The sequence below is a fragment of the Zootoca vivipara genome, chromosome 9, assembly GCF_965207765.1.
Source record: "Zootoca vivipara chromosome 9, rZooViv2.hap1.1, whole genome shotgun sequence".
In the NCBI taxonomy this organism is placed as follows: Eukaryota; Metazoa; Chordata; class Lepidosauria; order Squamata; family Lacertidae; genus Zootoca; species Zootoca vivipara.
The window spans coordinates 63,605,521-63,628,055 of record NC_142592.1 but is presented as its reverse complement, the minus strand read 5'-3'; the positions used below and the strand labels follow the sequence as shown (position 1 = coordinate 63,628,055).

At 43.8% G+C, this 22,535-nt stretch overlaps 1 protein-coding gene across 2 annotated transcripts in view; it reads left to right on the top strand.

Annotated features, from left to right (window-relative positions):
- Positions 1-22,535, top strand: part of TAF3 (TATA-box binding protein associated factor 3) — a 140,421-nt gene that overhangs the window by 103,084 nt on the left and 14,802 nt on the right. Inside the window, exon 4 of one of the 2 annotated variants that reach the window (XM_035128439.3) lies at positions 1,020-1,102. In XM_035128439.3, coding sequence (XP_034984330.1) covers positions 1,020-1,102 — 83 coding nt within the window. Of the gene's footprint in view, positions 1-1,016; positions 1,103-22,535 lie in introns of both variants that reach the window. The other variant, XM_035128438.3, reaches the window with a different exon arrangement.

The following is a 22,535-nucleotide window of genomic DNA, read 5'->3' as shown; positions in this document are numbered from 1 at the left end:
TGACGTAGAAGTCTAGCCTACTTTGTGAATGTCTGCACTGAATCATAAAGCCAAAGACTGGAGAGGAAGGTGATTAATGGTGTTTATTAGGCCACCTTGCTGATTTATCCACTGGCTCTCGGCCAATTAACTTTGAATGCATTTTTGCAAAATATCAGTGCCTCTTAATGATTCTTAAGGAAAGGGACAGTTTTAAATGCAAAGACATAAAAAACAGAGATGGGGAAACTACCACTTGTTAGTAGAAGGAAAAACCCTATCTCTATCTATCTATCATCTATCTAAGAAATATAGAATATGAGGTTTTTTATTGTAGAAGAACACACCAGAACCAGGATGACTTCAACATGTAAACAAGTTCAAGGTCCATCAGCACTGTTAGGCCTATTGTATTGATTTCAGGTGCACTTTAATCTACTACTTAGAATCCTTCCAAGGTTTTCCTCTGACTGTCCTTGCCTTCTGAAGTTAGGTAGGAGGTGACCAGAGAGGGGCTTTTTAGTTGTGGCACCCAGTGTGTGGAATGCCCTCCCCAGGGAGGCTCACCCGGTGCCAAATCCATCTTCCTTTTGACACCAGATGGCCTTTATATTTGGCTTCATCGCCTGCATTGAAGGGGGTTGGACTAGATGAGCCTTGGGGACTTTTCCAACTCTACACTCAGAAGGCTCTGATTCCTGGTCCTTGGCGCCATTTAGGTTTCATTTCAAACCAAACTTTTGGACTCCAGGTACCTTGGGGGTGGCACTTTCTGTCTATTTACACAGTGCAATGGCATACAAAGACAGTACAGTTAAAAAATTTCCAGGTAAATATCACACTTAAACCATACTGTTCATGAGGAGTAAATGCAAAATCTGCTGTGCAGCCTTTTCTCATTTTAACCCGAATCTGTTTCATGGTAAAGTTATATGCATCCTTTCCCGTAAAATAATTTCCTGCATAGTCCCACTGTCGGTGTTACATTTCTCTTTAGGAGATTCAGCACATTTAACAGTTAAATGTGTTCCCTTTAGCAGATGAAAGTGGAACCTGTTGTTCCTGCGCCGTCTCCCGTGATTCCGAGGCTGACGCTGAGAGTGGGGGCTGGTCAGGACAAGATGTAAGTATAAAGTAAAGCCCATTTGATAAAATCTTGGTGGTGGGTGGGCTGGGTGCAGTGTCATCCCATTTGTTTATTTCCTCCTTCTGGCAAATCCTGTTTAATGAACTATTCCCCGATTTCTAATGAATATATTGCCTAGACAAACGTGCATGCTAATTGGCTTCTGTCATGATTTAAAATGTTTAATTTTGCAACCAAATAGAGCCTTTATACTATCCAGGGGTGCCATCTCCAGTCATGCAGCCTGCGTGCATAAATTCAGGGCTTTGGTTTGTCTCTCCCTGTGCACAGACAAGGACACTAAGCAAGAGCTGTTACTTGAAAGACTAGGTGCCCAAGTGTTTTCTAGAAATGAAGTCTGGTGGTGCAGCCTTCTTTTGTGAGAGGGAAAGGAAATGTCTATGCCAGTGTTGGGGAGTTTCCAGCCCATCAGCCCTGTTAGGTTTTCCAGGCCATTTGGAGCAAATCCTGCCCTCCTGCCAGTGGCCTGACATCTTATATGACGTCCGGTGAGAGAAGGTTCAAGCTCCCAGTGGAAAATGAAAGCCACAGCTAAAAGCAAGACGCTTCTGGAGCATCCAAATTCTACATGCCTCCCTTGCACCACATTCACACTGTCACGTACGGGGTTTGCTGTTGTTGCTACTTGGAAGTGGAATTATCCCCGCAGCCGCACTGTACTGTGCTTCCAAAGGGCAGCACCGCTGCAGGGACAACTCTCCCTCCCTCCTCAATTCCAGGTTTGAGAGGAACGCATTCCAGTCAGTGGGAGGGCACACTTGCCATAGTAAGTGGAGCTGTGCCTCGCTCCTGTCAGCAATCATGCTATAGCATCCGGCACCAACTGCAGCTTCCAGATCATGCACGAGGGAAGCCCCACATGCAGTCCCTTGCAGTAATCCAGTCTGGAAGAAACCAACACATGATTTACTGTGGCCAGGTTTTCCCAGGAATGCCACAGCTGTTGAACCAGTCGCAATTGGTAAAAGGCCTTTGTAGCCACGGAGGTTACCTGAGCACCCCCAAACTGTGAACCTTCTCCTTCAGGGCAAGTGCAACCCCATCCAGGGTTGGCAACTGTCCCAATTTCTCGGACACAGGAACTATTCACCCACAGTGCCTCCATCTTGCCAGGGTTCAAGACCGGCTTGTTGAGAACAAACCCCCTAAGGTAGCCTTACTTCCAGCTCAGGCATTTTAGGGCAATAACCACCACGACGTGTAGAACTAACCTCTTGGTTTCTGTGCCTTTAGCATCTTGTGTTGTCAGTATTTACAGAGCATCTTTCAACTTTGCCATTTCATTAGTATCTATGTGGGGAGGAGGGAACCGGAATGATGTAGAAACATCTCTTTAAAAAAAGATAAAGCTGAAAAGAAGCAGGTTGATTAGAGGGGTTTATGCACGCTACCAGAAGGATGGAATTGGAAATTCTTTGCACCAAATAAGCAGAGCAACATCACTGTGGCTCTGCATCTCTCAGACTGTTTCTATTAAGGTCCGTCAATCCTGTCTTGCAGAGCCTTTCTGTACAGATAAGAACGTAGCTTGCTTTTTCGGTATTTGGTCGTCTCTGCTTAGACAAACAGCCAGCAAGAGATGGAGATTTCTAATTTCTAACATTTATTTAAAATGTCGATCTAAATTCTTGGCTTTGCTTCATCTAAATGGGTGCTTTGGTGCCCAGAGCAGGGATCTCTGTTTTCACGCGCTTCTGCATATATGCCAATTGCCTATTTAAGTCTGCACTTCTTAGTTCCCCTTCCTTCTGTGACCTCTAGCCTCTCTTCCCTCCTTCATCTTGGAGGTGAGGTCAGTAACTTGCTCTCACAGGCGTGGAATTACTAAAGGTCTCCCTGCCCCTTCCTTTCCTGGTCGCTTATTTCAGATCACATGCGATTCTTTCTCGGGAGCACCTAAGCTGTGGTATGAAAGATATAACAAGTGTTTCTGAACAGCTTAGAATTGGGAACCTTAAGGTCCGACTTCTCCAGTTCTTCCACCTGAACTTGCCTCGTGTCTTAAGATAGTCATCAGAGGTGGATAATGACTGGGGGAAAGTCTCTAGAACTCCACCCTCAAGATACTCACCAAACCAAATATCTCTTTGACCACCAAGTGGACATTATTCCTGTCCCCAGGCTTTTTTGATCTCATGGTATGCTAGTCTGTTGTCTCCCGAGCTGCTAAATTGTATGGTTCCTCTTTTATTGTTTATGGATTTATTTATTTTTTAAATTGCTCTTGTAAGCCACTCTTGTTCAGATTGAACACTGCTGGATCAGGCCAAAGGCCCATCTGGTTGGTTCTCACAGTGGCCAACCAGATCCCTATGGGAAGCCCACAAGCGGAACCTGAGCTCAGCAGTGCTCTCTCCCTGTGAGATTCCCAACAAGGTGCCAAGAGATTTCTAATAACGTACGCTGCTTTGGGGCAGTTAATCTTCAGCATGTCCGAGAATGGGTTTGGACTTTGCTCTGAGCCTCTTGCCATCTCTCTCTCATACATACATACACACACACTCACTCTCACACACAAATTTCTTGGCCCACACTAAAATCCACTCTTCCTCAAGGATGGAAAGCCTTCAGCTCCAGCTAGCATGGCCCTATGGTCAGCGATGATGAAAGTTGTAGAGTCCATGTGCCTTTGTGCAAACCCCATTATCTAGACCAGGCATGTCAAACCTGCGGCCCTCCAGATGTTTTGGCCTACAACTCCTATGATCCCTAGCTAGCAGGACCAGTGGTTGGGGAAGATGGGAATTGTAGTCCAAAACATCTGGAGGGCCGCAGGTTTGACATGCCTGATCTAGACAAATGTCTTCTCTACCGCCCTGGGCTCCTTTGGGATGAAGGGCAGGATATACATTTGATAAAGCGTCTCCACCCCCATCGTTCTGCCCGGACACTGAGGTCCAGTACTGAGGGCCTTCTGGCGGTTCCCTCGTTGCGAGAAGCCAAGTTACAAGGAACCAGGCAGAGGGCCTTCTCGGTGGTGGCGCCCGCCCTGTGGAACGCCCTCCCATCAGATGTCAAAGAGAAAAACAGCTACCAGATTTTTAGAAGACATCTGAAGGCAGCCCTGTTTAGGGAGGCTTTTAATGTTTAATAGATTATTTTATTTCATTTTTCTGTTGGCAGCCGCCCAGAGTGGCTGGGGAAACCAGCCAGATGGGCGGGGTATTAATTATTATTATTATTATTATTATTATTATTATTATTATTATTAAGTTGCTACTTATTTACTTGTTTTATTAGGGGCACCTTTTCGATCAATCAATGAGGCAATATTTTGTAAAATAATGGTTAACCATTTATGTATTTGGATAAGCGGCTGGTGATATGCACCATCTGAAAATAGGCTTCTGTTTGTTTTCAGCAGTTCCTTTTTTCACACCCAAGGGATTGCTTATTCCAAGATGGTGCCTGCTATGATTCATTATATGCATCAACTAAAAACAGATAGAGCGCCTTCATTTCATAACATCTGTCTTATCCACAAGCAAATGCATAAAGTCCATCTACTGAGTCTCATATAATCCCCCTGTAACAGCTCTGCCGTTTACTCCAGCCTTCCCTGCGCAGTCTTCCAGGCACAGTTGGACTCTTTTAACTTCCACCAGCATGGGCATTTTCAGGGTTGGTAGAAATGGTAGTCCAAAATACCTGGCGAACCCCCAGCTGGGAAAGGCTGACCTACTCCATTGGGTGAACCACCAGCAAATAAATAAATATGCACTAACGTATTTAAAAACTTAATTTTCTTTGTAATAATTTAAATGCAGGTTTGGGTCACAATATTCAAATCTAGCTGTTACATCCCAGGTGGTGGTTTCTTGCAAGTGCTTTGACTGCACACTTAAAACCAAGTGGAAAATAGATTATAATCAGAGCATTTCTATCTTTGTAGTAAACAATTACAGCAACACTTGCATAAATGCCACATTAGAAGAAATTTACTGGATTCCATTCTAATGCAATTAGAGCTAATTTTGTTCTTTAAATGAATAAAAGGTCAACCAGTAAATCTATTTTATCTCAAGCCCAGGCCTCAATAAATTGTTTTATTTAATTTATTGTGAAAGATCTTATCCTTAATGGATCTGGGACTTATTAGTTTGCTGGGTTTTAGAGAAATCTATGACCGTTTTTTATATGATTTGAATGATCTGCTGGTGCATATGTGTATGTTTTCCCGTGTTATCAGGCTACAAGATCACTAATTCAGTCTCTTTGGGGAGGCATTTAAGATTGGTTATCTGGAAAGGGCTTGTGTGGACTTCTTGAACTTAAATTGCCAATAGATTTTTGAGCAACTAATGCGTATTGTCACAAACTGGCTTTTTAAAAGAACTATTGTCTGATTAACCTTTTTGCCAGATATATTAATATTTCACACAAAGTCAATGTTTTTCTGCCAGTGGGATTTCTTTGGCATCCCCATTCACTACTGTAGTTTAAAAAAAATTAAAAATGTTTGACGCAAACCACTGGCCAGTTTCTGGTGGGCTACCAAATGATTGCTGGGAAACTTGCAAAGAATGCTAGACTCAGTGGACCTTGAAGCAATCATTAAGCAAGAGTTCAGCATCCAATTTAGTTGTACTTTAATCATTGGTGTCAACCTGGCTCTCTCCAGATGTTATTGGACTTCAGCTTCCATTATTGACTGTGTTAACTGAGGATGTATAACAACATCTGGAGAGTGCCAAGTTGGACATGCCTACAACTGATCCAGTGCATTCTTTGAAAACTCAAAGCACACCAGCTTGGAAGAACATGACCAGTAATGATAATACATAGCATTTATATGACACTGTCAAGTAGTCAAAACTGTTCAGAAAACCTTGCAACAAACTTTGTAAGGCAGGTTGGGGTTATTGTCCTCGTATTGCAGAGAGAGAAACTGAGGTTGAAAGAGAATTGCTTGACCAAGAGGTGAAATTTATCACTATAGCACAATAATTTTCGATGCTCGTACAGTGTCTGCCTTCAATAGAGAGAATCATGAATGAGATTTGTGTGACTAGAATACAATTTTACAAAGCTTTTACAAAGTTTATGAAATATTTTAAATGTTTATATTTTAAATTTTAAAATGGATTTAAATATTTTAAATCCATATAACAATGCATGGATATTTCACAGGAGTACAGGGTTTTTTTGTCTTTTATGGGATATATATATATATATGCGCATTTCTGCATTGCAGTGTCTGCACAATGTAGGAAATTTAACATGAGCAGAGCCTGAAATAATTTCACACCCTGTTCAGCAATTGCATTTGCCATGGGTGCAGTAGAGTTTGCTGTGGTCCAACACACAAAGTGTGACAGGTTGGCAGAGTGGACATGCGCCAGGGGAGCTATGGCAAATTTCAGGTCCCTAATGCCTGCACCCCAGAGTTTGAAGATATGAATTTACCAGAAGAGAAAACTCCCAGGGTGAAGTTGTGCTAAGGAAATATTAAGACTTGAGAAGCTTTGACTCTGACTCAAAATGACCAAGACTGGGCAATACAAAAAGCAGAACAATCATAAGGGAAATAACTTGATCCTTATAGAGGAGCATATAAGATTTGGGGGAGGGGGTTTAAAACGCAGTGTGTGTTACGCTCAGGTGCTACAGAGCAGTGTAGTTGTAGTCCAGCGTTTCTTATAAATTTAAAACACTCAGAATTTGTCTTAGGAACCCTTCTTCGTCCTAGGCTCCTGGTGGGACAATGGTCCTCCTCTGAAAGGGCGAATAAGTAAGCCATTGTAAGGTTTCTTTTGAACTCAGTGTGCCATTTAGCGACAAGTTATTCAGACTTTGGTAATTTAGATTACTGGCTTCATAGTGTTTGCCCACAATAGCCAAATAATGGGGCTCATTAAGCTCCCTGTGTAGGCCTATCCAAATTGTGTTTGCCTCTAACCTTGGCTCTCCATGTGTGGCTGGGGAGGGGAGGGTTGGCTCTTTATTGACTTGTCAGGCAGCGGGATTCCGTTACAGGCCAAGCCGCCCACGACCCATTCCATTTAGTTCCTTGTTTTGTGGTGGGGAAACAGGTAAAGGGATCCCGCTGGAAGGCCCCTCCTCCTGCACGTTTTTATGAATCGGACCACTGTTTGCCGCAGTTAGGGCACCGTGACCAAATCTTCCACAAGCTGTAATGCAAGCAGGAGGGAGCTATTGTGGGACGCAGCTGCGGGCAGTGTTGGTTACCCCGCAAGACACTTCCCATTCAGCAGAAAGCTCTGGAGGAGAACTTGACTGTGGAATTAAATAGGAAGACAGGGAACAAGTGATACTTTGGGGTGGGGGGAAGAGAGAGAGAGAAAGCAGTAGAAGGCTTTAAGGCACAGCTGGGGCGGGAGACAGTGCGGACTTGGCAGCGAGTGTCTTCTGTTGATTACAAACCTAATGGCGAGCCCAATTATTGCACAAAGGAGCACTTAGCAGTGAATGGCTAAGCGCTAATGGTGGGATAACAGAATTGAAACTTTAGTGTGTCCCATTTTTCGGCCATTCCCCTGGATCTCGAAAAGAGAATAGACTGGCTAAAAGCTACTTATTGATAGAATTTTTCTTCTGGCTGGCATCTTTTGGGGGAGAAAAGGTGTTAAGCTGACAGATTGCGTGGTCCCAACATTTCACATCGATTCGGTTCATTTTAATTTGTCTGCTTTGTGGCTGTTGTGATAGAAGTCATGGAAGGCTTGGGAATGTTCCTCATGTGTGGACCTTCCCCCCCCCTTCCTTTCCTAAAAACATGCAGTTAAGTGAACAGAAAGAGGCAGAAGACTTGGATCCGTTTCCTTTTGTCTGGCCTTTTCAGTGCACAGCGGGAGTGAATGCTCCTCATTGTAGGTGCTGTGCTGAGGGTATTAGCAAAGTCTGTCCTATCTCATCGGTATATAGAAAGTTCAAATAGACATCTCTGGCTGCTGGTCAATGGCCAGCTCTGTCCGTGTGATGTCTAAAAAGGGGGTTTCTGCCTAACTCCTCTCATTCAAACCGTTACCCTTGAGATCAGTTACAGGTAGGTAGCCGTGTTGGTCTGAGATCAGGTTGGTCTATATGCAGGTGGAAGCTTCTTTGAGTCCTGGAGAAAAGTAGATGTCTTATTCCAAGAGACTCCAGGGATACCCATTTCTCAGAACAGGAAGGGCTGCTCTCCATGACTTGTAGACAAGAGGGTTTGAACCTTATCCTCAGAATTATAGCTGTCTACATGTATCCTAAGGAGAGAGGGGAGATGCTATTGAGTGCTTAAATGGTGACTGGGAGTGGCTACTGGGACCATATAACACCGGTCCTGAGAGATCTGCATTGGCTCCCAGTACGTTTCTGAGCACAGTTCAAAGTGTTAGTGCTGACCTTTAAAGCCCTAAACGGCCTCAGCCCATTATACCTGAAGGAGCATCTCCACCTCCATCATTCAGCCCTGACACTGGGGTCCAGCTCTGAGGGCCTTCTGCCATTTCCCTCGCTGCGAGAAGTGAGGTTACAGGGAACCAGACAGAGGGCCTTCTCGGTAGTGGCACCCGCCCTGTGGAATGCCCTCCCAGCAGATGTCAAAGAGATAAATAACTACCTGACATTTAGAAGACATCTGAAAGAAGCCCTGTTCAGGGAAGTTTTTAATATTTAATGCTGTATTGTTTTTAACACTCGATTGGGAGCCGCCCAGAGTGGCTGGGGAAACTCAGCCAGATGGGTGGGGTATAAATAATAAATTATTATTAAATTATTATAGAACACGGGCAAAAAAGGTGTAAAGTATAACTCTTTCACTCACCTCCACCACACTTTTGTTTACCAAATAAAATTTCCCAATAGAGATGGTTAGTTTGCTCCAGGACGTTATCAACTCTTAATCTCAGGGTCATGGGTTTGATCCCCACATTGGACGAAAATATCCCTGCATTGCAGGGGGCTCACCCTCGTCGTGCCTTCCAACTCTGCAGATTCTATGGTTCTGTTATCTCAGAATGTGTGTCAAGATGCAACTTTTGGAAATGTACTGTGAAAGCGAAGGCATGAATGGGGGCAAATTATACAATGAGCGGTTTTCTTTCCATATTAATCCCAGTACAGTCGTACCTCGGGTTACGACCACCTCGGTTTGCGAACAGTTCGGGTTACGAACTGCGCAAACCCGGAAGTGTTTTCGCCCCGCGCGCGTGCGCAGAAGCCGCGCACGCGATCTGCGCATGCGCAAAATGGCGGCGCCCATCGCGTTCGGTTTGCGAACTATTCGGGTTACGAACTGCGATCCGGAACGGATCGCGTTCGTAACCCGAGGTATTACTGTATAGAAATATCAGCAGTCTACATTTGTGGTAAGCCATATATATTCAAAGCTTGGGCAGGGGAGGGAAATTATTTATATATATTTTAATATATGTAGCTTGTCATCAGCATCCATTATTACCAGTGTTCGAAACTCCCATTGTTCTAGGCTCATTTTGCAGCAGGGAATTTCACTAGCGTAAGCAGTTTCTGAGCTCTTGGTACAGTACTGCGCCTAGGATTTCAGATTAAAACTGCAGAGTGGAAGGAAAGGAGGACCATTTTCTGCCTCCTCACTTCCAGCCACTCTCTGAAGACTGGAGAAGAGACCCTCTTAAGAATATTAAGTGGGTGGGCAGGAGAAGGACTAGACCATGTGAAAAATGAATGTAGTATTTTAGCTGGAGTTCATTCATTTTCAGCTTTGCATTCTTGTTATTAAAGAAACGTGCCTAGGCATTCTGTTGTTGCGCCCATAACCTCGGGTTTAAGGTGCCATTTAGCTCCTAGCTTTCATATCTTGGTTTCTAACACTGATTATTACTTTATTCTTAAACTAAATGTGACAGGCATGCTCCCCACAAATCCATGATCAAATGATGTCCAATGGGGGTGGGTGTTTCAGTTAAGGAAGGCATTGCTTGTTTGCATGTTTAGATTACTGAGGAACCCATAAAGGTGTGAGCATCCCTAAAGTCTCTTCCCAGCAGGCTTAGGTCTAGAGTTGCTCAAACCCTGGGTTGAATCTGGGTCAGGAAAGGCAGCCTCAGAACTGATAGGGCCTGCCACTTCTGACAAGGGCAGGCTTTGCTTCATGCAATAGTTTTCTCTGTCTTCCTCACACAATGGTAAAGTGTGAGGATTGCACATAGGCTGCTCAGGTAGCAGGTGAGATGCTTGCAAGGCCTGCAAGATTTGTTATCAGTAAATCACAACTCTGTATTACTTCCCAGTTATACTTGTGCAGATGTTAGCTGTGCATGTTGTTGTTGTTGTTGTTGTTGTTAATACCTCGCCCATTTGACTGGGTTGCCCCAGCTACTCTGGATGGCTTCTAACACATCTAAAAACATACTGAAACATCAAACATTAAAAATGAGAGAGAGAGAGAGAGAAAGAGAGAGAGAGAGAGAGACCACACACACACACACACACACACACACACACACACACACACACACACAGCAATGTGCTTAATTACTTCAGTCGGGTATTTTATTGGTATAGCTTTTTATTCTATACCTGCCCAGCTTTGGAGTTCGGTAACACACCAAAGTGAATGTAGCCCACCAACTGTATTTGGTGGTTCGCCAGGGCTTTTAAATGCCCAGCATTCCTGTAATTGCAAAAACAGGAGTTGCATCAATCCTCACTTGCCCCCAAAATCTGTTCCTCTCTTGCATGATTCTGCCTCCTTTTGCTTGCTCCACTCCCACTCCACCACACTTCCCTTTCAGTATGTGCATACCTGAAAAAGTACATGTTTTCCCCTCTCCCTTACATCAAATCTCTTCTCTAAATCCCATATTTTCCACATGGCCTTTGGCTTTAGCCCTTTATTCCTAGTTCCCTACTATAACCAATTTTTCATTGTGTGTAGTTGCATTTTCCCATCCCTTATTGCCCTTGACTCCCCTTCTTCATTATTGATTTTAGATGGTTTCCATCCTGTGTTACTTACAGGAACATTGGCATGAAAATGATAGAATCAAATAATGGCATAAATGATATAAAATAATGATAATTTCTATTCTTTGGTTGCTTTTTCTGTGGGAACATTGTAGATTTCATCTCCAGGGGGGCACAAGTCTCGTTTTGGAATGATGCACCTACTCTGCGTTGTAGAGACAGTAACAGAAAATTCCCCATCTTAACACAATTGTCCTTATTATTTCTACGTTAGCTGCTGGACACACTTGCTAGTGCTATACTTGCCTTTATTATTTCTTTCTTTGTTGTTGTTGACTATGCATTGCCCATACATATATACTTACAAAAGTCCATAGGAACATTCATTTTAAAATATTTGGTGGGCTGTGTTCAGCTCGGGGAATCATTTATTTGCCAGTCCTGAGAAAGTTATTCACATCTCAGTCCTTTTGCAACCAATTTGTTACACTGACTTCTTTAACAAAGGCAGAACATCCTGTTTTGTTTTGCCAGCAACCTTCATCTGGATTGGGGCCTGTATACCTGGAGTTGGACTGATTGATACAGTCAGATGCTTCCACATTCAGAGTCAACTGGAACTTATCAGGACACTATGATAGTCATCATCTTTGTATGCCTGCTTTCAAGGGAGGTGCAGAAAGTTTTGACTCTCTGTTTCTGGAATGCTCCCCCTCGGAAAGCACACCTGATGCCATCATTGTCTGTTTTTAGACACCAGACTAAATCATTTCTGTTCACCCAGACTTTGACCATCAATTTGGAGCTCACCAAGACATGTCTTTGGCCCATCTATAGGGCTCCTCTCATGGCAGGAGGGAGATTGGATTTCCCCCTTTTTATAAATATTGATGGGTGAGCATTTTTTCAAGTATTTTGTTTTATTATTTTTCAACATGGCTTCAGTGCCTTCCATGTAATTTAAATTCCATGTAATTCACATTCTATTAATTTGCAAGTTGCTTTGGGGACACTTCTTTCCAAAACAAATAAATATATTAAATATATAACATCACTTCCCATTTTGCAGAAGTCTGCATATTATGCCTCGTGAGCAAGAGAACCAGGCCACCTTTTCTTTCTAAGTAGATGTTGGCAGTAAATTATGCTGTTGTAGATAACGTTGCCATTTCCAGAAGGTTTAAATAATCACCCTTTTAGCTTTCTCCTGAAGGCAACCTGGATTTTAAGCGTGAGAACATGTCCCAGTGTTGATTTAGGTCCTCTTCCCTCCTTTTAATTACAGAAGCCACCACACCAATTATGCCGCTGGGTTGTGTTAGGTGGGGGAGCAGGTGCAAAATTATTTTCATTTTGTTGTTGGGCCGCACTCAAGCAGTGACTCCCAAAGTGAATCCATAAAGACGTTTGAGTCATTGGGAAGAAAAGACCAATTACTTGGATGCAAGATTCTTTGATTCTGCTCTCTGTTGCACAAGAGTGACGGAGGCGCGCTTGTGTGTGATGTGTACATCTCAATTATAAAAAATAATAATAAATGAGAGAGCTTCAGGCAAGTTGAGACATATACCTGCCTGAGCAGAGCTCCATGCACAAACGAGTCGGAGCCAACCAAACACTTACCATGCCAAGGCCACAGAACTGAAGGTGGATGCCTGCAGGATTTCTTCATTACAAGCTTGGTGGCACAGGGAAGAGCTCTCCTGACATTCCTCCCTCAAATGTAGTTATGTTACCTACACCTACCAATATGGTGTGGCTAAAGGTACTCGAGAACAGCTTGAAACATGTTTGCTGGTACACATCAGTGTTTCCTGCAGGGCAAACACAGTGTGGGCAACAGACAAACATACGCACAAATCTTTGGTTCCTTAGTTACATATGTCTGGGAACCAGAATTGTGCCAAGGCCCCCAGCCGCATATGCAGAGGTGTGGGCAACATTCTTGGGCTTGCTTCAGAGAAACTCCCAGAAAATTTTTGCAGAGTTTGCATTCAAGCACAGATACAGTGGTACCTCGGTTTACAAACAGTCCCGTTTACGAACGCCTCCGTTTACAAATGCTGCGGACCCAGTGTTTACATCCAGGTTCCGCGGCATCGGATGCGCAGACGCAATCTGCACAGCTCGTGCATGTGCAGAAGCAATCTGCTCAGCGCGTGCACAGAAGCTCTCTATCGGTGCTTCGCGCAGAAGCGTGCCTTCGGGGAGTGAATGCCTCCGTTTACGAACGCCTCCGTGGAATGGATCGCGTTCATAAACTGAGGTTCCACTGTATATTTTTGAAAGGGCACCACATCACACAGCAGGGGTATTTTATTTTACTTTGTAGAGGTACAGGATTGTGGTTTTCAGTGTGTGCGGCTGGTCTTCACATGAAGACCTGGCAGACACTTGCAGGAGAGTGATGTCTCTCAGTTGACCCAACCTTCCTCCTTGATTTGTGTACCTTGATTTGGGTATGCGTTGCTGTTTATAGCATGCAGGTGAGCCGCTGGGCACCCAGGTACACTGGTGCCAACATAGTATTTCTTTAGGCGTCAGACAAAAAACTTTCCTCTGTAACCACATCTTTGGCCTTTAAGTATCTGTGGCCTTTTAGAAGTGGGTGGGATGCTTTTAATGCGTTTCTCCACCTCCCTGGAACCATAGGAAGGTCGGAAGCTGCTATCTACTCTTGGTTCATTTATCCAATTCACTGACTGCCAGCGGCTGCCCAAGGTTTCATTTGGTTGGGGACATTCCCAGCTGCACCTGGAGATGATCAGAGATCGAACCAAATGTTCCACCATTGAGTTACCACCCTTCCCCAAGGACTCATGGTCTTATACCACCTGCAACCCTCTTATTGTCAGCCTACTTCACCCCAAACCCATGTGGAGAGAGAATGTCATATCCCAAACACTTGACTTGTGTGAACAAGCATCCATGTTGTAGATAGCTGCTATTTTGGAGCTACACTTTGACTTTTGAAAGCATACTTCTAGAACTGATGGCGTTCAATTGCAGGTGCTAGGTACTTTTTCAGAATGGCTTTCTGCCTTTGACTTAAAGTTCAGTTCCTGAAGCATGAAGCAGTCCCCTGGCTAGTTGGATTGTGTCTTAAACAAGAACAGAACAGCAACAGGAAGTTCCAGCCCTTCACCTAGATACAACTAAGTCCATTGCCGCCTCATGGCTAAACTGTATAATGACACTTTAAAGTAAAGCGAGTTGAAACATCTGGTGGTACACCCATTCAGTCACTCATATCTTTAAAAATCTAAGGTTTCTGAATAACTCAGCAGGAGCGAGTGGCCTTCTGAGTAGTAACATTGCTGACGGTCCTTCAGGATGGCTCTGGCAGAATCTCCGTAAATAATCTTGGAGTTTGGGAAACTACTCGTGCATTTGGTGTTTGTACCTTTTCAGGAATAAGACGATGGCGTTGGGTTTCAGTTTCACAGTGTTGATATCTCAATAGAATATTATCTGTGTGTTTCCTCATTTCTTCCATGTACTTGGAGTTTGCTATGCTCTGAATATTGTAGTTCTGACACTAAATTCTGACACTAAATTACAGCAGTTGTACATTACAGCAGTTGTAGAAATGTTCGTTACCTTTCCTGCATAATCTGAAACAGCATTTTCCCCCTAGGTCAAGCCACTTTAGAACGAGATTCTTCTGTGGAGTCGGAAGCCTTGTTCCTATTTATTCTTTCATTAGCTACTGAATATAGCCCAGGGTTGACATGTAACTTACATGAGAAATGCATGGGTCATTCTGTCTCTCTGCAGTCTATCTAGCTCTCTATTGCTCACCTTTTGTTTGAGTTCAATAGTAAAGGCCGGTGGTAATGTGAAAATTGTAGGATCTCTGGAACGCCTGGAATTCTGATCCTATAATAGGGTTTGATCACTGCAGATGGTGACAGCAGTCACGAAATTAAAAGACGCCTGCTTCTTGGGAGAAAAGCAATGACATACCTAGACAGCATCTTAAAAAGCAGAGACACCACCTTGCCGACAAAGGTCCGTATAGTTAAAGCTATGGTTTCCCCCAGTAGTGATGTATGGAAGTGAGAGCTGGACCATAAAGAAGGCTGATCACTGAAGAATTGATGCTTTTGAATTATGGTGCTGGAGGAGACTCTTGAGTGTCCCATGGACTGCAAGAAGATCAAACCTATCCATGAAGGAAATCAGCCCTGAGTGCTCACTGGAAGGATAGGTCATGAAACTGAGGCTCCAATACTTTGGCAACCTCATGAGAAGAGAAGACTCCCTGGAAAAGACCCTGATGTTGGGAAAGATGGAGGGCACTAGGAGAAAGGGACAACAGAGGACGAGATGGTTGGACAGTGTTCTCGAAGCTACCAACGTGACTCTGACCAAACTGCGGGAGGCAGTGCAAGACAGGAGTGCCTGGTGTGCTCTGGTCCATGGGGTCACGAAGAGTCGGACACGACTAAACAACAAGAAGAAGGCTAGAGTGGGGATTGGAGCAAGCGAATATACAGAGACCCGACTAAACAACAACAACAACAATAGGGTTGTATGGTCCGTCACAAGTTCATCCACCGAAGCAAACAAAAGTATTTTTCAATTGAGCAACAAACACTACAGCAGGTAATTTCAAGAAAAGGGCGTATATCAATATGCATTGAATAGTAATCAATAACAGCTGAATAGTATTGGCATCCCAGATGCGCAGTGGCCAGCTGTTGAGTAACAGTGTGGTGATTAAAGGTTCCTTTTGTCTGTGTTGATCTATTTCTTTGGCAGTAATCGCAAGATAAGATTTTGTTCTCTATGTCATTTCCAGTATCAGGCCCCCATACTTTCTGCTTGGCTCAGATAAGGACTAGGATTTCCTTCAAAGATTGTGACACATCAATATGATTTCCTTCTGTTACTAAGTAGATAGATAGATAGAGCGAGCCTTTAATACATTCAGTAGTCCATGGTTAGCAAAGTACTTTCTAGTCATCTCTGAAGTATTCCTGAAGTATCCTGATTTGAGTAAGATTTCTTGAAGTTCTGGGCCTCCATGAATAGCCTGTTTTCAGTTGCTGATGAAGAAGCATGCACAGCATGGACAAAAGTATTAATGTCCTCCTTTGATTTGTGTCTATTTGCATTGTGCAACTGTGTGATGAGGTGTCTGCTAATGACCAGCTTCTTTCTTATTAGAAGGCACACTGGTACTGTAATTGTGCTTGGTCCAGTTTTCCCTTAAACAAGGTCAACAAGGATTCATGGACTGCGAAGAGTCTTCAAGAAGATAAATTGCATTGGTATCTGTAGAAGGCTTCACTTGCCCACACTCTAGGAAGATACCCCTTTTCAAGCTACGTTTTGTGCTTTTCTGCTTTAATAACACAGTTCTGCGACTATCATCATTCTGAACCTTGCACAAAAAGTAGCATTTCACTTTGTAGCTGCTTGCTTCAGCAGTAACCATTGTGGGGATTGTTTGCATCCTAAAGCTAAGACTGAGGTATTAAACCTGGTTTCCTTTTTCTTTCTAAAGGCAGCCTCTTGCTTTGGTAGACATGCTAGATTTCAGTAACAGGTTTAGTGATTGTGCCTCTGCGGAGAAAGATACTGTGCAATTTTCCCTTAGTCTTATTAGAAATCCGTTGGTTCAAAACTTGGACTTCTGACTTCTTCTTTGGCGATCACTCGTAGCCAAGTAAGATTGTCTTCCATAAACACAGTTTTAACAGTTGAGTCCATAAGTGACTGTGGAGGTCAATTCTGGATCCACACGTCTTTCCACAGTGGGGGAATTGGTTTCCGGGTGGGAGTTGATCATGGTGTGGATATGCCAAATGTGCCTTCCTTTTAGCACGTTTTCGCCATGCGTCCTGAGTTCGAGTGTCTTCAAAGCCCATGACATCTTTGGTAAAGGGTGTTCTCCAATTGGAGAGCTTGCAGGCAAGTGTTTCTCAATTGTTGGTGCCTATAGTACATTTTTTTAGATTTGCCTTGAGACAGTCTTTAAACCTCTTTTGTTGACCACCAGCATTACGCTTTCCATTTTAAAGTTCAGAATAGAGTAGCTGCTTTGGAAGACGATCATCAGGCATCCACACAACATGTCCAATCTAATGAAGTTGCTTCAACATTGCTTCAACACTGGTGATATTTGCTTCTTCCAGTACACTTCTGGCATAGTCATGTCATAGAAGGCTAGAAGACACATCAGTCAGCATGCTAGAGAAGAACTTTATCACCTCTCTTAAACAAGAAGTGGAAGCAACAGGAAACTTCTGGCGCTACTCAGGAAATTGGCCGCTGCCACCTAGTGACAAAACCAGGGCTGTGAAACAAAATGGATTCTGTGGGCCATTTTAACAGGTGTACAGGACCTCATATGATCTTAGGTGGTTGCATAGGCTTATCTTCAGTCTTAGCGCTAAGCACCACAGTGCTAAGGTAAGTTTTACTGCTGTGGTGCTTAGTGCTTTGACCAGAGAGAAGATATTCCTTATATCTTACCTTAGTGCTTAGATCAGAGATAACAGGTCTCCACACCTTATATATTATGTCAGGGGAATAATATGTTGGTGTGGTTTGGCCAAAATGGCCTCACGGGCCAAACTTAGTGACTTATCAGACCTAATTAGGAGTATGGGTTTGAGGTTCCCTGCTGCTGCACTAAACTATATAATGTCACTATCCACAAAGGCAGACATGCACAGCTAATTCTCTTTGTGTATTTGGTGTTGATAACTATTGAAATAGTTCCTCAAGCTGTCATTTCTCTGAGTCTTTCTGAATAATCAAAGCACGCCCAAACCCATATTTTCCCTTTGCACAAGGCTCCCACAAGTCACCTTTTCAGTCACGATTGTAGCTGCATTTTCCCATGTAAAAGCTGTTTGCTTGCAGAGCACTCAGAAAGTGCAGTGTCCATGGAACAAAATCATACTCTTGAGAATTGTGAGCAGTGTGAGAAACAATTGCATATTTATTGTGCAGTGAGCTCGTTTTTTGAAAGACTGTAAGCGGGCCTCATTTGGACAGAGTTTTGAGAACCCCTCGCTTACTAATGTATGTGGCTTGCTAGTTTGGCAAGTACACGAGACCACTATTTATCTCCTGTTTGCCATAATCTATATAGCTTTTCAATCTATGCACATGTAAGTTATATATTAAATCAGCGCCAGCTTTGGGTAATCTTTTAGGGCGCTTTCTGTGGTTGTAGAGAGCTGAGTTGAGGTATCATATTTAAGCAAGAACACGGAGATTTTGAAAAACATAGTTTTGCCATTTATCCCCGCAATCAGATAAGCTCAGTAATAAAACTAAGGTAAATGCATGTCTTTGAAATCCAGCATTAGTTGATTGAAATGAGACTTTCATAGCTGTAGCGTTAAGGAATATTGCAAATATTCAAATGTTTCAGAAGTTAGCATTCTAGGCTAGGGTCAGAAGGGGTTTGGGGCTGTTGAGGAGAAAGGAGGTCAGCAGGAAAGGCAAGCAGTATTGAAGTAGTATTGTTGGTCAGCTGCTACCCTGCATTTGTGTGTACAGTATTTATAAATACAACTATTGCATGGGTGTGTGTAAGACATTGAGGGCAGAATGGATATAGGAAAGGCCTTGCCCACAAGCACACATTTACAAAGTTACACGGGTTTCTACTTAATCCAAATAATGACCACAGAACAGAAATAATACAGAAGATTACCGGTAGTAAATTTACAAAACTGCCACAGACAGTTCTTTGCACAGAATTTAGATTTATTTACTTATTTAGATGCAGATCTTAAATATTTCTCAAGGGGGAAAACAGAACGTTTACGCCTTTTCGGTAATGCCTCACACTTGCACTTGTGGATCACTTGGCACAGCAGCCTTTGAGGCCTGGGAATCAAATCTGACTTTCAAAAGCTGCTTCCTTTTTAGCGTTTGTGGGGTGACACTCTCCCCACCCCCGTTTATTTTCATCAGTCATGATGCTTTGGGCCTGCAAAGGATGAGATTGAAATCAAATAAATTGCTTCCAAAGATAGGAAATCATTTCACATCTCAAGAGTCTTGCTGTGCCTCAGATGCAGCATGTCACGGCTTGCGTCTGTGCAAGCCAATTACATCCCAAACAATCTGCCTGCCTGCCTGCCTACCTGTGGCATCATAATGACTGGTAGAACTCGCTCTGCCCTTGCAGGTTTAAGACTTTGCCTTCCCTGGGAATGTGTCGTGTGGGGAGCTCCGTTCTGTAGAATGGAATGAAAGTTCCAAGTCCATGCTGAATATGATAATAACAATTTGCCCTCGGCTACTTTGGGAAAAGGCTGCACTCAGATTTGGTGTGCCATGGCAGGTAGTGTTTTTTTGGCTCTGGACACAGGCAGCGCAAGACAAATGTCAGCCTAAGGCAGGGGCAAAACTGGGCTTTATTTCACCAGGTCAAAGACCCGGATTGGCACACACCCCACACTCATTTGCTTACGCACACACACACACACACACACACACACACACAGCCTGGGAGCTTCAGTGGCACCCCTCTGGAGGCAAACAACAACAACCAACCAGCACCCCCCCAAAAAATAATAATAATAATAATTACAGCACTGCCCAAGGTAGCCATAAGGAAAACCATCCACTTTGTTTGGAATATTAGATCTTGTGAATTTGTTGGGGAGGATAAGAGAGCACCTCAACGTAGCAGTTGTGATGCACACAGAAAGGGTGCCCTCCCATGCTGGGTGCCCTCTTTGGTGAGCATGGCAATGATTTGCATGCACAGAGGGTGTATCCCCCAAGATGGCGGTGGGAACACCCTTGCGTACATAGAGCTTTCAGTAGTGCCCAGTGACCATAAACCGTTTTGTCTGATACCACAGCGGAAATGTATGAAAGAAATATCCATACTCGGTTGCAGCGTTGGAAAGTCTGCTGCTTGTGTTCCAGTACCCCCCCCCCTTTTCAAGAAAAACGATGAGAAGTGTACTTAGAGCAAGACCGTCTCCTTGCCAAAGTCTTTCTTCCATTCCCACATCACAGGGGAAGGGAGCGGTGTGTGTGTGGTACCTTGTTAACTTTGGGTTGATGTGGTTGCTTGGGAGACTCATCCCAAGAAGGCTTCAAGGCTTTTCTCACATCCACCTTCGTTCTGGGGTGGTGATTTTTGTTGTTGTTAATTTACTTTTTATCTCTTAATGAAGGGTATCATTGTGTCAGAATAAACACTGCCTGGTAAAGCAACCCATTGAGGAGCTAATCTGTGATCACAATGCTTTGAGCAGATTCTGTGTGGGCCTGGTTGGTTTTGGGGGGGGGGTTGCTGTTGTTGTTGTTTTTAAAGGAATTGTCATTCACTACACATTGAGAGATTCCCATGCTCACTCCTACCGGTTCAGAAAGAATGTGGCATGGTGACATGTTGGAAAAGCAACAGCGTTTTTATTTGGGGGGGGGCGGGAGTCTCCACCTTCGCCATGCACTATGGAACCTGGCGCACAATTACGCTTTCTCTGGGTTTTACTTTAAAAATGAAAAAGGCCATAGTCCTCATGACTGCAAACTACACATGTGGATGTTACCTGCTGAAGGCTCTGGAAGCAAGGGTGGTTTGTGGAAGAGTTTTATGAGTTTGAAGTAGAACCTGTAGCATTTTAGCCCTCGTGCAGATCTCAGTCCCTCCCTCTGGTCTTTAGCCAGCCAAATGTCTTCCATTTCCAGTTATTACCATAATTCTTGCAAGCAAAAAGAAAAGGAACGTAAAATAAGCAGCGACAATTAAAATAGTGCGTATGAGCACTCTGCATAATTTTTTTGTTCTTTGTATTTGTTTTGGACAATATGTATTGTACACCAATGTTTGGGGATGTGATGCAGCTTAGGGTTTCTGACTGGAAGCCGTTTTTATCTGCAGACCATCTCTGCTTTCGGTGTGTGAGAGCTTTCTACCTACATATAAAATGAGCAGCAGAATAGTCTCCACAGAAAAACGGAGTATTCTTGCCATGTATGGGAGCAGCAGTGCACGGGCTTGGACATTATTTAGTTTGCTGTAATATTAGGTTTGCGGTAATGAAGGAGCGTCTCCACCCCCATCGTTCTGCCCGGACACTGAGGTCCAGCACCAAGGGTCTTCTGGCGGTTCCCTCGCTACGAGAAGCCAAGTTGCAGGGAACCAGGCAGAGGACCTTCTTGGTAGTGGCGCCCGCCCTGTGGAATGCCCTCCTATCAGATGTCAAAGAGAAAAGCAGCTACCAGATTTTTAGAAGACATCTGAAGGCAGCCCTGTTTAGGGAGGCTTTTAATGTTTAATAGATTATTTTATTTCATTTTTCTGTTGGAAGCCACCCAGAGTGGCTTGGGAAACCCAGCCAGATGGGTGGGGTATAAATAATAAATCATTATATTATTATTATTATTATTATTATTATTATTATTATTATTATTATTTATGTTTATTTCAGAAATTCTGTGACAGGATGCATCATTATGATGAATTAAGATAGTTTTTAAGGGGGGTGGGTAATTGTGTATAAATTGTGTGAGTATAAGCCCTAAGACTGAGGCCTGGTTCAGATGTAGCAGGAAACTATGGCTTTCAGCTGCAAGAATGAGCCTCAGCCTTGTATATTTCCTTCTCCTCCTCCTCTTTTTCATGAACCTCATAGGGTTTAGTGAGGATGAAATGGGGAGGAGGAGAACCATGTACACTACCTTGAGATCCATGCAAGATAAAGGTGGCATATGACTATAATGAATAAATATATAAATAAAGGATTTCTAGACCAGATCGGCAAACAGTGCAGCTCTCAAAGTGGAGGTGTCCAATGCTGTCAGGATCTGACTTGTGTCACCAACTTTGCTGCAGCATTCTGCAGTAATCCAGTCTTGAAGTCACCCATGCCTGATCTACTGTGTCAGGCTCTCCTGGTCCAGGATGTGTTGCAGCTGTCATACCAGGTGCAGCTGGTAAAAGGCTCTTCTAGCCCCAGAGGCCATCTGGGCCTCCGGTGGCAGCACTGGGTCCAAAAGCACCCCCAGACCGTGAACTGAACGTGTTCCTTCGGGGTGGGGTGGGGAGTGCAGACCTGTACAGAGCTGGCAACTAATTTCTCAGACACAGGACCCCATTACCCATTCACCCACAGTGCCCCTGACTTGTAAGGATGCAAGATCAGCTTATTTTCCTTTCTTCCATCTCACCACTGCATCCATGCACCAGTCCAGCCCCTGCACGGCCTCTCCTGATTCAGTGTTATGGAGGAACAGAGCCAAGTGTCGTCAGCACACAGGTTGCGCTTTGCCCTAAAGCAGGCATGTCAAACTTGCGGCCCTCCAGATGTTTTGGACTACAATTCCCATCTTCCCCAACCACTGGTCCTGCTAGCTAGGGATCATGGGAGTTGTAGGCCAAAACATCTGGAGGGCCGCAAGTTTGACATGCCTGCCCTAAAGGTTCCAATGACTGTTCCCGCTGGCTTCATGCAGATATTAAGCAGCACTGGGTATAAAATAGCAGCCCGCAGCACCCCATGGCGTAACTGCCAGGGGGCTGAAAAGCACT